A 14,821-nucleotide genomic window follows, 5' to 3' on the forward strand; every position below is an offset into this window, starting at 1 on the left:
AGTAGGGCGGTCCGACCTTAATGTGGCTAGACCTGCCTCAAGGCGAAATGTGGGTTCATTCCCTCAAGGCGAGTTCAACCTTAACGTACTGCTTGACCCCTTCCTTGCAAAACTCAAGGGTCGATGAGGCGAGTCTAGCCTAAAGATGCTTCTTAACCTCATCCAAAGAATTATATCAAGCACAATTCTATGACAACCTAACAAGAGGGGAAGGTCAGGACCGCCCAACCTCCCAAGTAATTGAAGGGCCTGCCCGGCTGTGTTCTTACAAAATCTACGTGGTCAAGCCTACCTTCCGGCTAGCGACATTTGTATGCTTGACCACCCAGCTGTAGGTCAACTTGCCCTTCAGGAAGATTGGCCTGAGGTATCCCTGCATCTATCCCTACAGAATGGGGAACTAGTCTCCCCACGACACAACTTAATTCCTTAAGATTGAGGTTATTCGATTGATAAAAGAAGGTCAAGTCCTCTTACGAATTGCCCATATTTCCAGCAGCGACATCTCTCACCCGATATGCCCACCCAAAGTGCACAAACCATAAGTACAAAGCATATACTAAGGAAGGCAGGGGAGAGCAAGCTCAAAGAAGGCGAGAGTAGCCAAGTACTATGTCTCCACGAACTTGCCTTAACCCACACCTTCATGGGCCAGATCAACGAGGAGATCAAAGTCCCGTCGAACCTTCAGTTAAAAAAAAAAGAAAAAAAAAAGAAAAAAGAAAAATGATGCATGAAAATTAAGGAAAAGTAATAATCTGAAATGCGAGATGGGACAGTGAAGGGAAAATACTTGTTTATTTATGATTGGAGTTTGATATGAACCTGTAGGATTGAAATCCATTGAACTCATAATCAATTTGAAAACCAACCCAAGAAAGCCAATAATCAAGTCAAGGAGATCTATATCCATTAAAAACTTTTTTTAAGAACCTAGATTGCAGGGAGAACACCACAAAGGTTTTTGCCTTTGATAAGTTCAAAAATTCATTCAAGGACAAGAAGAGAAAACTCAACTTGCTAAGAAAATATTCATTCAATGTCTAACCTTGTGATGTGCGGCTACATGGGGTTTAAATAACCCTTCACCAAAAACCCTAGGTCAAAAATAAGGCCATCCCTAAAGCCCTTGGCCGGCATCCCCAATAGTACATGTAATGATAATTCTAAGAAACCCTAGTTCATCAAAATAAGACATATGTGGGCCGAACATCCTTAAGCCCAAATAATATAGACTAATTCCTATAACTAATAATATAAGTCATTTTAATGAATTAAATAGGTCCAAAGCCTTCAATCACATAAACATAACAATAGGCCCAAATAAGAAACCCTAAGTCATGCCACCCCCTTCCATAGCTAGTATCATATGGATCAAAACCAGTTCTCTTCCTTTCAAGCCCATCCTGAATGTTGGGGTCATGTTAGATTAGTCCTAAGTGGATTGCACCAATTCTTACATTATTTCTTTAATCTTCTTAGCTCTTGATCTTGTGATTAGCCCATCTGGAACTTACAAGGGATCTTTAAGACTCGGTCCACCTTGGTGCCCATCAGAGTCTTTACAAAAAGAAAGGAGAATTGCAAGATCTTTACAAAGGAAAAGAGCATACTTGTACATTTGAAAAAGGAAAAACATTTTGCCGGCAGGGTTGGAGTTGGCGAGGTCATCTGAGAGAGCACTCAAGATTAGCTCTTTCCCTATCACAGTGCTTTGCTTCAGGGCCGCCAGATCAGGAGCAAGAACCTCGAGGTCCAACAACCGCAGATCACTCCCAGGGTTTGAGAGCACAAGATCCCTCATCCTCTCCAAGCCCTCCAGATAGCCATAATTCCAAGTGTCATCACGGACCAAATGGACGTTAGACAACTCCTGGCGTAGCCTGGGAAGGGCAGCTTTGGTGCTTTCAAGGCGAGAGTGCAGGTTATGAATGGTTGCCTCATGGACAGCTATCGCTTGGTCAACCTCATTCTTATTGAGCTCCAAAGCCTTTATTCTCTTGGACCGCTCCTTCAAAGAGTTCATCTTTTTCTAGATAGACTCCATGGCATCCTAGAACTTCTTCTTGATCTGCTTATAGGATCTAATAGCGGACTAATGCTGCTTGATTAGCTCCACTTCTTGGCCTAGAGCTTCTCTAGCTCCTCTTGCTAGCGGTTGAAATACTCCTAAAGATTGTCCCTCGCCTCTGCGGAGAGTGCAGCCCCAAGGCATTGCCAACCAACCTTCTCCTTAGACCTCGCTAGGGTAGCCTTGAGCTAGGCCTTGCATCAGCGAGGGCGGAGAATCCTCTTTTGCCTATGCCACCTGTAGAACTGCACCCTGATGAGGATGTCCTCTAGTTCCTCCTTGCTCTCCCTCTTTTCTTTAGCACAATGCAAGGTCAATTGTGCAAAAGATTAAAGAGACTGGTTCTCGCCCTCTAGGTCTTACTAGCCATCCATGATGAAAGCCGCCAACCGCTCCACGCCTTGCCATGGAAAATCTAAGTTAGATTGATAGGGAAACATGCAAAGAAAGCTTAAGAGCGCAAGCAACAGAAGATGGTGGATAGTTGATCCTCAAGAAATGCTCCCTGAACCTCTGAGCAACTGCCTTGACGGGGTCTGGGTGAGCCTTATCAGCAGCATGCTGGGGGATAGTGCTGCTTTCCATCTCAAGAGGGATCTCGATCAAGGCTGCATCATTCGCTAGGGCCTTAATGCCCGCCATAGACCCCACCAAGGATAAGCCAGTCGTGCGTCCACCCTTAACGCCAAATTTGGAGATCTCCTTGACCTACAAGACCATGGAAGCTATTGGCATGCTGGCATCGACTCCCGTTGACACTAAGGCTGGGATGGCATCATTCAAGGAGGTCACAAGAGTGTTGGTGCACACTGAAGTGACTTGGGCCTCTCTAACCTCACCGACCCCAGCTCTAGCTCTAGCCTTTTCTATAGCCAAAGTTGAGATGGTGTAAGTGAAGGGCAGTGGAGCTTCATTGGCCCCCACCAACGCCATCGCAGCTTCAGTGTTGGATGCATCGGCCCACGATAGGACTTGTACTGTCTTCTTCCTGATCTTTGCATCACGGGCCAAACTAGGCTCGGTCGACGTGATCTTAACCTCTGGTGAGTAAGGAATGGGGGAGTTCAGGATAGACACCTGATCAAGAAGATCCTTACCCTTGAAAGGATGCTCAACAAGTGTAAATGAGGGGACCCCCTTGAGCTCGACATTGGTTGGGGGGGGGCATAACCTACGACTCACGGAGGGGGCGATCTCGAAGGACTCCATGGAATCTCATGCCTAGCAATTCATCACATAGTGAAAGCTCCACGGCCCCTTCGTTGCCTGACGACGTTGGGGAAGAAGCATCCAAAACTGTACGAAGTGTCCCCCTCGACTGATTCAAACCGACCATGGGAGGATCTATGTGGACTTGCAAAAGAGGGGTTGCGCCACCCTGGTCACTGGAAGGAACAAGAGATGGTGTGGTCTAGGCAGGCAGCACATACACCACTACCTTCTTCAGCAAAGACGACTTAGGTTGCTGAAAGAGCACCCCAGCTGTAGTTTGTCTTAGGGGTATAGGGATAGGCGCCTCATTGGAATCGACTTTAGCCGGGAATCCCCTCTTGGGTTTCTTCCCTTTCCCCTCCATGGACGGGCTAGGTGAATGCTTGCAAGTTTGGAGGCTGGTCTCCAGCATCGGGATGGTCTGGTCTGCGTAGTGCAAGTTGGCTAGGGGAGGCAAGTATCGCTTCAAGTTGTCGTTGTTTGAGCTAAAATATTGCATATTTTATATATCTAAAACCAATGTATTTTAATTGTTTCATGACATTATTATTGATTTTAGATGAAAAATTGGTTAATAGGCATAAATATGAGTTGTGATTTAAATTGATTAATATCATAATTTTTGCTTAGTTTTACAGCCTGTAATTTTATTGGGTAATATTTTCTCACATACACAATATATTTTTGATATTTTATTTTTATTTTTTAATTTATTTTTAATTTTCTATCTATGTTATTTCTCTTTCTTGTTTTTATTGCTTTTAAATAATACTTTTAACTGTGACCTCAATGTAGATGTTTAGATAGCATGGACACAAAGCACCTGGTTACTCATGTATGCGCTAGCTTGCTAGCTTTGTGATCAATTATATACTCTCTCTGTTAAAGAAGACAAAGTGTTGTTTTTAAAAACTTTTTAGTCTTTGACTTTTCAATGGGACACATGTAGACAAGAAGAAAAGCACTACTTTTGCACAAGGACGCCACTTTTTCCTTTTTTGTTTTTATATGTTTCTACATGTAGGAAATTGAAAGGCAAATCTTATGCGGTTTGGATGCACATGGTTGCAGGGGACATGCAAAGAATGGCTTTAATAAGTAGCACAGACTTCAGCTCTTTGGACTTTTTGCACAAGCTATTTGGGAATGCAGGCTCGTACAATAGGCTTTTTAACTTACGGTTTTTTGAAACCTGCGAAGAGAGCTGCAGCTCCTAAGGGACTGAGAGGAGCAGAAAGTGACTGATGGATAGGGGCACGGGGAAGACATTTTGCAAATACATGGCTTGAGCAGAGGAAAATGCATCACAAACGACAATCTACACTTGAACTGCTGGACAACTGAGCGGCTTCCTGGACAAGAAGTGAAAAAGAAAAAAAAAAAGCTTTTTGACACACATGTTGAGCACACTGAAATGCAGTAGCTTTGGACGGACGCGAGACACATTAGACGGAAGGCAATGACACACGTGGCTAGGCAATTTATTTTGTTTCTTCCTTTCTTTTGGACGCACGAGATGGCTATAAAGGTGAGGAGTAGAGTAGTGTAAGGGGGAGCACAATTAAAATTAGAATAGGAGCAGTGTAATTTAGTTTTCTCTTAGTTTTCTTTTGTTTTTAGCTCAGACATGGGAGAAGGAGACAGCACAGTTGAGTGACACCACTGTCGCGGTCCACCATTCCTCCCCTGCCTGTAGCCTTTTCTCCAGCTCTTGTTAATTTTGGTTTGTTTATTTAATTTATGTCATTTACTTTTCTTGTATTGTACTAAGGTTAGAGGTGAACTCTAATGATTAAAATATTGTTTTCAATCAACAATAGTGTTTTTACTGTGAGTTTGATTACTTGAATGGTTTTATTATTAGAAACTTTGACTATCTATATATTCATCTTCATTCATTGTGATTTTCGGATACATTGGATGCTTGAAGAATTCTTATGATATTCAAATGGATTTGTGAATGTTTTAATTATCAATTGATTATGCTTAATATTTAGTGATTAATTTTATTGGCCTTAAATGCTAAATCTTCAAATTAAACGAAATCATTATTCTAGTTTAATTGAAGTAAATTGATTGGAAACAATATTTTAAATTATTAGATGTATCCTTGAAACCGAAGTCATTATTCATATCTCTTTATTTTATCATTTTAGTTGTATAATGCTACTTTTAAAATCTTCACCTCAGTAATTTTATTTTCTATTCATTGTACATACCACCATTTTTATTTTCTCTTTATAAATATCTTTGATCATTGTATGAGTTTGATTTTAAATGCACTTTTCTTGAGAAGACGATCTAGGAATTTTATTCCTAATTATTACGTGACATTCTCCTGCACTTGAGATAGCCTTTGTACTGCTCGTTTTAGAGCGAGTCAGTCCTCTTCCAATAAGGTGTTCAAGAGGACTTAGTTCGGGTGGGCCTTCACCCAAGCCAGACAATCTCGATGCGATTGACCTCTTGGGGAGTCGTCGGGGACCTAATATCCTTGTCATCCTTCACGACCCCCCAAATAGCTTGAACAAGGTATTCTTGTTGGTCAGCTTGCTAGACGGGGAGCTCCCACCCTTTGCCGGACACAAAGAAGAAATGTAGGCTCCATTCTTTCACCCTGTTATATTGTGGCTCTAGACAAGCCAGTGCTTGGATAGAGCAAAAATTGCAGGTGTTTCCGCTCTGCCTTAGAAGGTTCTGGTTGAGGATGAACTCGTGAGAGGTGAGATCGAGGTGATTGGACCCAAACTCCTCTAGAGTGTGCCACCAAATGACACAACAGCACACCAGGATCCTTCACGCGTTGGGGTGGAGTTTAGCAAGAGCCATGCCTACGAAGTCCAGCACATCATGAACTGGATGGTAAAAAGGCAACCTAAGGCCATTGGAAAACATGACGGGCTATAGTGTGACCTTTGATGTGAACCCCTTAGAGTTTGCAGTGCCTTCATCCGATGAAAGCACCACCAAATCAATGATACCAGACACCTTGTACTCTGTCCTTAGCAACTCCAACTCGCTAGGAGTCATCACTGAGCGCCATGAGAAGTCATTGAATCTCTAGGCCTTAGCATGGGCATCCAACCAAAGTCATGGGAACACACATGTCCCATGGAGCCATTGAGCCCAGCGTGAATCCCATGACGCGAACTGTACGACATGTTGTGGAAGGAGCTACTTGACACCATCAATGCAGAAAAGATATAACAGGCATAATCAAGTACCTAAATCCAATTGCCCAAAACGTGCCAATAAAGTCAGGATGGGAACCGTCATGCAATGCGTTGGAAGATGAAAAGACCTAGTAGGAGGTGACCTGGGACTAAACCCACGAAGAGGCCGGCGAGAGAAGTTATCAAACAGTAAAAATTGTGGAAAGGTACAAAAACAAAGGCAACAAGAAATCCCAGTCAGACCAGTCTGATAGGAATTGGTGGGGTAACTGTAAGGGAATTTTTCCCCTCAAAGTACATGCCCAAGTACAGGGAGGCCCAGGTTGGTCGGGTGACCCAACGGCCCATTAAGGGCTCTCGATCATGGAGTTGAGATTTGCCTATGGTCATAATCGTGCAACAAGTACCAAAAGGCGAGAAACGAAGGGACACATCAGCCTAGCCTCCCCCTACGATGCCTAGCCCTAAGGGACAAGTGCAGGTAGGCGGGCAGAAAACTTGGAGAGCCCTTAATCTTTTGACAACAAGTGAGGAGGAACATGGAGTCTTTTGTATCCTAGCATGAAAGGAAAATAAATTTTCAAAAGAAACCATAATTCCCGTCTATTTTTATTAAAATCATTTTCTAAAGGATCTACTACAAGGACGGGTGTTACACTAAGGGATTTTGCTAATTTCAACCTAACCCTATTAGCTAAACAAGGGTGGAGATTAGTCTCTAATCCTAACTCTCTAGCTACACAAGTCCTTTCTTACTACAAAACTGGGTCAGACAACTCCATTCATGTGGTAAAGTTTCCTAGATGCAAGATCTTTGCTCACTGAAGGGATGATTTGGAGGATTGGAGATGGTGAGACAGCTAAGATCTAGAAGGACAGATGGCTCCCTAAGCAGAACACTTTCAAGGCTCAGAACTCAATCAGATTTCTGCATGTGGACTCAAAAGTCTCGATACTCATAGACAAGAGTACACACTAGTGGAAAAGGGACTTGCTTACCGCTATGTTTACTTAGGAAGAAGCAGAAATAATCTTGAAAATCCCTCTTAGCCCTTTCTCCAAGCCTGACAAGTTATCTTGGAGATGCACCTCATTAGGCCATTTTAGTGCCAAGTCAACCTACTACCTTATTATAGAACTGGATAACCAAAAAATGGGACAATTCTCAAACCTTAGATGCCCACAAGCACTATGGACCAGACTTTGGAATTTAAACATCTCCAATGCCACTTACCCACTCGAGTCAATTTATTAAAGAGAAAGGTAATAGAGGATCCAACCTCTCCAATTTGCAAACAAGTTCCAAAGACCATTGAACACATCCTTTGGGATTGTCCATTTGCAAGGATGTATGGGCATTGAGCAATAGGAAACTACAGAAGGCAAGCACGAAATCCCCTCACTTTGTAGAGTCAGTTGAAGGCTTTACTGAGGTCCCTAGGACCAAAAGAGATGTTGACCTTTGCCACCACTTCATAGCACATTTGGAAAAGAAGGAATGAGATGGTTTTTAAGGGACTCTTCATGGACCCCTCCAATGTGGTCCAACAATCCAATCAGTTAGTAGAAGAACTCTAACAGCTTAACCCACAAAAGAGGCCTAAGTCAACAGCCAAGCATCATAATTCACAGTGGGTAGCTCTACCCCTTGGCAGAATAAAGCTATATTGGGATACATCAATTGACAAAGCCTCATGCAAGGTGGGAGTGGGTGCAATTCTTCGAGATTTGGAGGGCCATGTGCTAGCTACTCTTAGAATAAAGCATGACTTGATTTCGGATCCACTTGTGGTAGAAGCCTTCGTAGCTCTTCAGGTAGCCACCTTCTGTAAGTCCTCAGGCTTTCGAGACATCATTTTGAAAGGAGACTCCTTGCAAGCCTTACCTCAAAGACAAATGCCCCCACCTATGCAGGTCAGCTCATTGTAGATACTAGAGATACACTCAACTTGTTTACACCATGGTCAGTAAGGCATACTATTAGAGCAAATAATGAAGTTGCTCAAGCCTCAAGCAAGGATGCTCTAAGCATTAGTGGTTGTACCACAACTTTTGCTTCTATTCTGCTTTATATCCAAACTATGGTCTAATGCTATTAATACTAGACATGTTTCCTTTCAAAAAAAAAAAAGGAAAAGAAAAGAATGACTGATGTTAACAAATTTGGCTAAATGCATATAGAATAAAGAGAAAACCTACAAACCGGTCGGGCTTATTTTAGGGAGATAATAGCCCACCAATAAATTTGTGACACATAGGCGTTCTATCATAATAATGTTGTGGATGCACTGCATCAAAATTGCACCCCTCCTTCCCATTTCACACCCCCGCTCTGGTTTTCCTCTCAGCCTCGACCCCCCTGATCCCCATTTGGTTTTCCTCTCAACCTCGCAACCCCCCTCTTTGGCCATCCTCAGCCTCGAACCCTCCTCTGGTTTTCTTCTCGCAGCCTCGACCTCTCTCCCTTCTCGTAGCGTCGCACTCCCTCTCAAAGCTTCGCACCAACTCTTGCACGCCCCTCTCGCGACACAGTCACCCACTCCATCTATCTCCAAGACATTCACGTGGGTTAACAACCTATAATTGATGAGCTTAAAGTGCTGGATGCCAAAAGTCCAGTTCATGAACATGGTAACAGCATATGTACTTCGACTGCAGGGATAAATGAAAATGGTAGGTATTAAGTGTGAGAACCAATATTCTGATAATGTGGTGAGTGTTTTTTTTTTCAAACTTTTGAGAATCTAGTTACTATCAATAACTGGGTTTACAACCTATAATCATCGTATGTAATTAAGTAATGCTATGAATAAGTCTGAACCATTTCATCCAAGATAATGCTTTCATTCTGGTGTTCATAAATCTTGGACATATTACTCTGCCCATTATGGCCTTGAAATGATACAAAAACAGACTTTACCAACCATTAGAGAAACTAAAAAATGTAGTTGAGAGGGGTTAACAATTAGGAAGAGACCAGATTTGGCATGGGCAACTCACTCGTGGGACTATATCAGGAGAAATTAGCCTGGGTGAAATTGGCCAAGGAGGACTGGCGATGGATTTTGGTGGTGGAGGTCTGCTTGGCGTTGGTTTTGGAAGCACATGTTGTCACGTTCTGCTAGTCGCTGGAAGCACATGTTCATTCTGAGGGAACCTACGTAAGCTGAAGTAATTTTGCATTGCTATCCCATGCGCACGAGTTTAGCGTGAATTTAATGTGATTTCTAACGTGGCAGTAAATAAAGGGATGTTATTACTGAAAAGTTGGACAGACCGCATAGCAGCGGAACTGTAGAATAAATTACATTTGCTTGTTTTTATTCAAGGTTCTGCTTGACCACTGAGATTTCTCAGATGAAAATTTTGAGTTTTAAGATTAAATATTAAAATGTTATATTTTAATATTATTATTATTTTAAGATTTGAAAAGGTAGAAGAAAAGTTAAGTTATTTATTATATTTTATATAAAAATTTGAAAAAGTTATAATAATAAGATAAAAATTTTATATTTGAGATGAAAATTCTTTATAGCTAAACAGTAACTAAAAAGGCTTGCGGAGCACAAAACGAGCTGCATCTGCACAACATGAACTGGTCTTCTCAATAGCGCCCTCCCATTCCTATTTCCCACAGTTCTAAAAGATCTTCCTCCTCTCTCTGTTCATCTCTGAAATGTGCGCCAAACTTCATAACCATAGCCACCAGCTCCGGCTTGTAATCTCCTGCCGGAAACTAATGGCCCAGGTGACTCACCCAAGCACCGATTCCATAATCGCCATGGCCTCCTCTTCCGACCAAGAGCTCCTTCCGCGATACCGCGACTGGCTCAACCGCTTCCCACGCCAGAACCATCGCTTCTGGGACTCTAAGGTCGCTGCCCGCATCGGCGACAAGCTAGCCCTTCGCCTCCGTGAGATCGGCGTATCCACCGTCACCGTCAATCTCCACGAAGAGCTCTCCCGCCCTGCCTACCTCCGGAGGATGGTGCTCCCGCTGTTCGATTCAGTACGGCGCGCCGGCGTCGAGGTCGATGGAGCCGACGAGTTGACCTAGGTACAGGAATCAATTGATGATCGGAATGAAGACCGAGCCGCGATTTTGCTTACACATTTCGCATCATTTGTTTTTTCTTTATAAATTAAATTTTGGCAAAAGATTGTTTGATCCTAAAAAAGGAATTGAACGAATAATTAGAAAATTTTACCATAAATAATTTAGTGCGTGCTCAAATTTTCAACGTCATCGAAATCTGAATGGGTAAATTAGTCTTCCAATGTATAATAATACTTTGTGCTTTCGAACACACCCATGGCTACTCGTATGAATGAATGAAATCTTCCCTATTTTCCTTCATTTTCCCGTTCACTGTTCTTGAATATTGCTACTTGTTTATTCTCTGATAAGTCTCATTACAAGATCTTTCCAGCAAGGTCTTAACATACGCAGCATCCATGAGGGACCTCCCCTGGAATCTAAGAAAGACCCAGTCTTTTGATGGTCCTCGAGATTCATAATTTCCTCTCTCTCCATTAGTTTATAACAGATGAAAGAAAGAAATTGCAGATGGTATTTACTTTTTTCTGAGACGCACTGAATTGTTTTTGCTCCTTTTCTTATTCTTCTATAGCCCATATGAAGAGTGCATTTATGCATGATATGGAATTAGAACATCTGAAAGTCAGCAGATGATGATGAAAAGTTGTAGATAGAAAGCATTTGTTATAAGATCAACGTTTTAATTGTCAAAGACAGACAAATTTGTAGGGTTTCACCTGTTTACTATATGAATATATATAGGCATATAAAATAGTTGAATGTTTGCACTAGCTCTTTAACTTGCCTGTTGGCCTATTGGCCTATGATTTCTCTGCCTTGTCACTTCCTTTGCATGATTTTATACAATAACTGCATTTCTATCAAGTTTGTTGAATCTTGTTTCCATTGAGTCAATGACTTTGAACAAATCATAATAAGCCTTACACACACATAGTTTTGCCTTAACCATATGGTATATAGATTTTGAAATGTAATAGCAATAAATATCAAATAGCATACAGTTTCTCTTCTTCCTCTACAACACTTCATTTTCTTTCCTCAGATGCTTGACTAGTTAAATATATGGTGATCAACACCTATTCAATGGCTGTTCATACTTAATGAGGCGGAAATTTATCAACTTAAGCAACCTTTTCAGGACCTAAATGATAAATAGGATAAAATTAGGGGAATTAATGAGATACTTGAGAAAAAAAACATTACTCAGTTACAAGTTTGGATAGAAAACGACATTGATTAATGCTTTTTATACCAATCTCATGCAACGCAAAGTGCCCCACATCTTGGCCTGTTTTGTGTGAAGTAAAAAGCATAAATCATGTGACATTTGCAGGTTTTTGGAAACTGGCTCAACTTCGCTTTATTTCCAAGAATGATAAAGCTTGCAAATTTTGGCTAAAGGTTCAGCAGTCGAACAAAAGTAAACCTTTTGTTTTGTTTTTCTCCAATTGAAATAAACTTTTCCAAGCAGGTTTTGGAAGCTTGATTTTGTAAGTTTCACAAATATTTTGTAACTGCTGGCCAAGCTAAGCTAACATGTATGTATGGCATGAAAATTGCAAGGACTTGTTCAGTTCTCCTTAGGATCCTGCAGCCTCCTCTGCATAACTACATTTAAAAAAGCTGAATGCATGCATGCTTGCCCTGAAGCACTTGATACTAAACTTCTCACGTAATCCATAACATAACCTGAGAATAAGGTTCAAGAGTGAGCAAAATCACATTTATTTTCAATCTTGAAACAGAATCATTGACTTTAAAAGTACTTGGAGCTTCCAAAACTGTTTCTAAAACTTAAGTTGAAATCTGTCTTTTATTAATTTGCTTTACCATAGTTTTGCATCAATATCTTTCCACCATTTACAATGTCTTCTCAAACTTCTCTTAACTTGAGCACCATTAAACAAACTCTCAGCCCTTTATCTCTTGGAACCCTATGCAAGTCTCTGGTTATTTTAGGTCTAGTCTTGTTTTTGTTCTACACTTTCTTGTTTAACCCTCCCAATTACCAACCTTTTGATCTCTTATCAACCATAAAGCAGAAATTTCCTTCCTCAACTCCCATTATCACCAATTCTCCTACCAACATCAGCCACATTGTGTTTGGCATAGTTGGTTCCATGAACACATGGAAGTACAAGAAACCATACATTGAAGCTTGGTGGCGACCAAATATCACCCGGGGATATCTTTTCCTAGACGGGGCACCCATGCTGGAGTTCCAACCTTGGCCTTCAACTTCTCCTCCTTTTCGTGTCAATGAAAACATCAATAAACTGAATGTATACCCAAAATTTGTGGGGCCGGTTCAAGTTCGAATAGTTCGCACAATAATGGAGACATTTAGACAGGGAGATGAAGATGTAAGATGGTATGTAATGGCGGACGATGATACTATCCTGTTTGTGGATAACTTAGTTAAGGTTCTAGCCAAGTACAACCATTCTAAACACTATTATATTGGGTCAAATTCAGAGTGCGTCAAGTCTAACTTTGATTTCTCGTTTGAAATGGCATTTGGTGGTGCCGGGTATGCTTTGAGTTACCCTTTAGTGCAAGCATTGGCAACCAAGTTAGACGATTGTGTTGAGCGATATCCTCACATGTTTGTCAGTGATTTTATATTACACTCTTGTTTGGCTGATTTAGGAGTTTCTTTAACTCAAGAGAAAGGGTTTCATCAGGTAATTGAATAAAGCTTCTCTACTTCAGTTTGCTACTATATGTGATTTTGCACCAATACTTGCTATTCTTTCTGAACCAAAAGTTACGTGCATTTAAATCTTTGTATCACAATCACATTTGTTGACGTGGCACATTTTGATTGGTTTTGTATATTATCACAGGCATTGTAATTGGGTATGATACATTTAACGTTAAAATTGACATTTATCTTTTCAATAGTACTATGGTAGAATTAGACCATTCTATACAGTTAAATGACATATAAAAGCTATTCCAAATATGGCAATGAAACAAATACTCTTATATATGGTATTCCATCACAAAATAAGCCTTGTGGGTATTTATGACTGCAGATTGATCTACACAATGACATATCAGGTCTTCTATCAGCTCACCCGCAGTATCCTTTCCTCTCCCTCCACCACATTGACACCATAAACCCAATCTTCCCCACCATGAACCGTTCAGAATCAATAAACCACCTCATGAAGGCTGCAAAAGTGGACCAATCACGTCTTCTTCAACAAACCATTTGCTACCATAGGCCAAGTAATTGGTCTTTCTCAATTTCATGGGGTTACTCGGCTTATATATACGAAAACATATTTCCTCGGAGCATTTTGTGGAGACCACTCGAGACATTTAGGCCATGGAGGAGAAATGTTAGGCCACCATTATACATGTTCAACACTCGGTGGCCCTCCAACAATCCCTGTGAAGCTCCTCATGTATTTTTTCGTGATTCTATTGAATATAATACTCAGGAAAACCAGATTGTTACAACTTATATAAGAAAATCGCTGCGTGGTTTGCCAGCTTGTTCATTCACTGGTAATCATTCTGCAGATGCCATCACCAAAATACAGGTGTTTTCTCCAGCAACAACACCCATGGAAGTAAGTTCTTTATATTCTCATGATTTTTAACCAAAACATTCATTTTTTGTAGTTCACTTCAATAACTCGAAAAATCTTGCCTACTACTTCGATAAGATCTCGTGGATTTTGAGAATTAATTTTTCTGGTTCAATGATAATTGCAAATATTTTTTCCTTAACAGGCCGGAGGAAGAGAGTGTTGTGACATTCTATACACGACTACTAAAAATGTTACAGAAGTGAAATATAGGCCTTGCGGGAAGAATGAAGTAATTGCCTAACTTCAACATCAAATTACTGAGCTTGTTTTTTGTTTTTTGTTTTTTTTTTTCCATTCTTTCATTTTCTATCTGTTTTGAGCTACTTAACAATTGATTGTATTATTAATAATATATAAGGGTGTATGTGGTTTTGTAATATGCATTTTATTTTAAAATTTCACATGGCAACATGCATGTTTTTCAGTTCTCTTAAAAGATTCAAAATGAATGTTCAGGGTAGAACCACTAGAAGAGAGAAGAAAGATATCGAAAATTAGTATTTCTTATTCTAATCATAAGAAGAATTCCATATGCAACAAATGGTACGTAGTGGCTTAGCAAGTTGTTGGTGTTTTTTAATAAATATTATAAGTTGTAACGTTTGTTTATTGTCTACTAATGGTGTTTTTTGAAATTCTTTTAAGCCATTAAGGTTAGGAGTTACTATGTATTTATTGTTGACCATTGAGTATCTTTTAAAGT

The 14,821-nt window shown here is 40.6% G+C and overlaps 2 protein-coding genes across 2 annotated transcripts; both read left to right on the forward strand.

The window, feature by feature from the left end:
• Positions 1-10,015: 10,015 nt before the first annotated feature.
• LOC122300176 lies at positions 10,016-12,099 on the forward strand. Its single transcript, XM_043110651.1, has 2 exons — positions 10,016-10,513; positions 11,850-12,099. Exon 1 carries the CDS (start codon positions 10,133-10,135, stop codon positions 10,511-10,513), a length of 381 nt encoding a protein of 126 aa, XP_042966585.1. The 5' UTR covers positions 10,016-10,132; the 3' UTR covers positions 11,850-12,099.
• A 138-nt stretch (positions 12,100-12,237) lies between these two features.
• LOC122300175 lies at positions 12,238-14,517 on the forward strand. Its single transcript, XM_043110650.1, has 3 exons — positions 12,238-13,200; positions 13,555-14,097; positions 14,261-14,517. The coding sequence occupies exons 1-3, from the start codon at positions 12,382-12,384 to the stop codon at positions 14,357-14,359; spliced, it is 1,461 nt and encodes a 486-aa protein (XP_042966584.1). The 5' UTR covers positions 12,238-12,381; the 3' UTR covers positions 14,360-14,517.
• The last annotated feature ends 304 nt before the right edge of the window (positions 14,518-14,821 follow it).

Source organism: Carya illinoinensis, chromosome 2, assembly GCF_018687715.1.
Source record: "Carya illinoinensis cultivar Pawnee chromosome 2, C.illinoinensisPawnee_v1, whole genome shotgun sequence".
Classification (NCBI taxonomy): domain Eukaryota; kingdom Viridiplantae; phylum Streptophyta; class Magnoliopsida; order Fagales; family Juglandaceae; genus Carya; species Carya illinoinensis.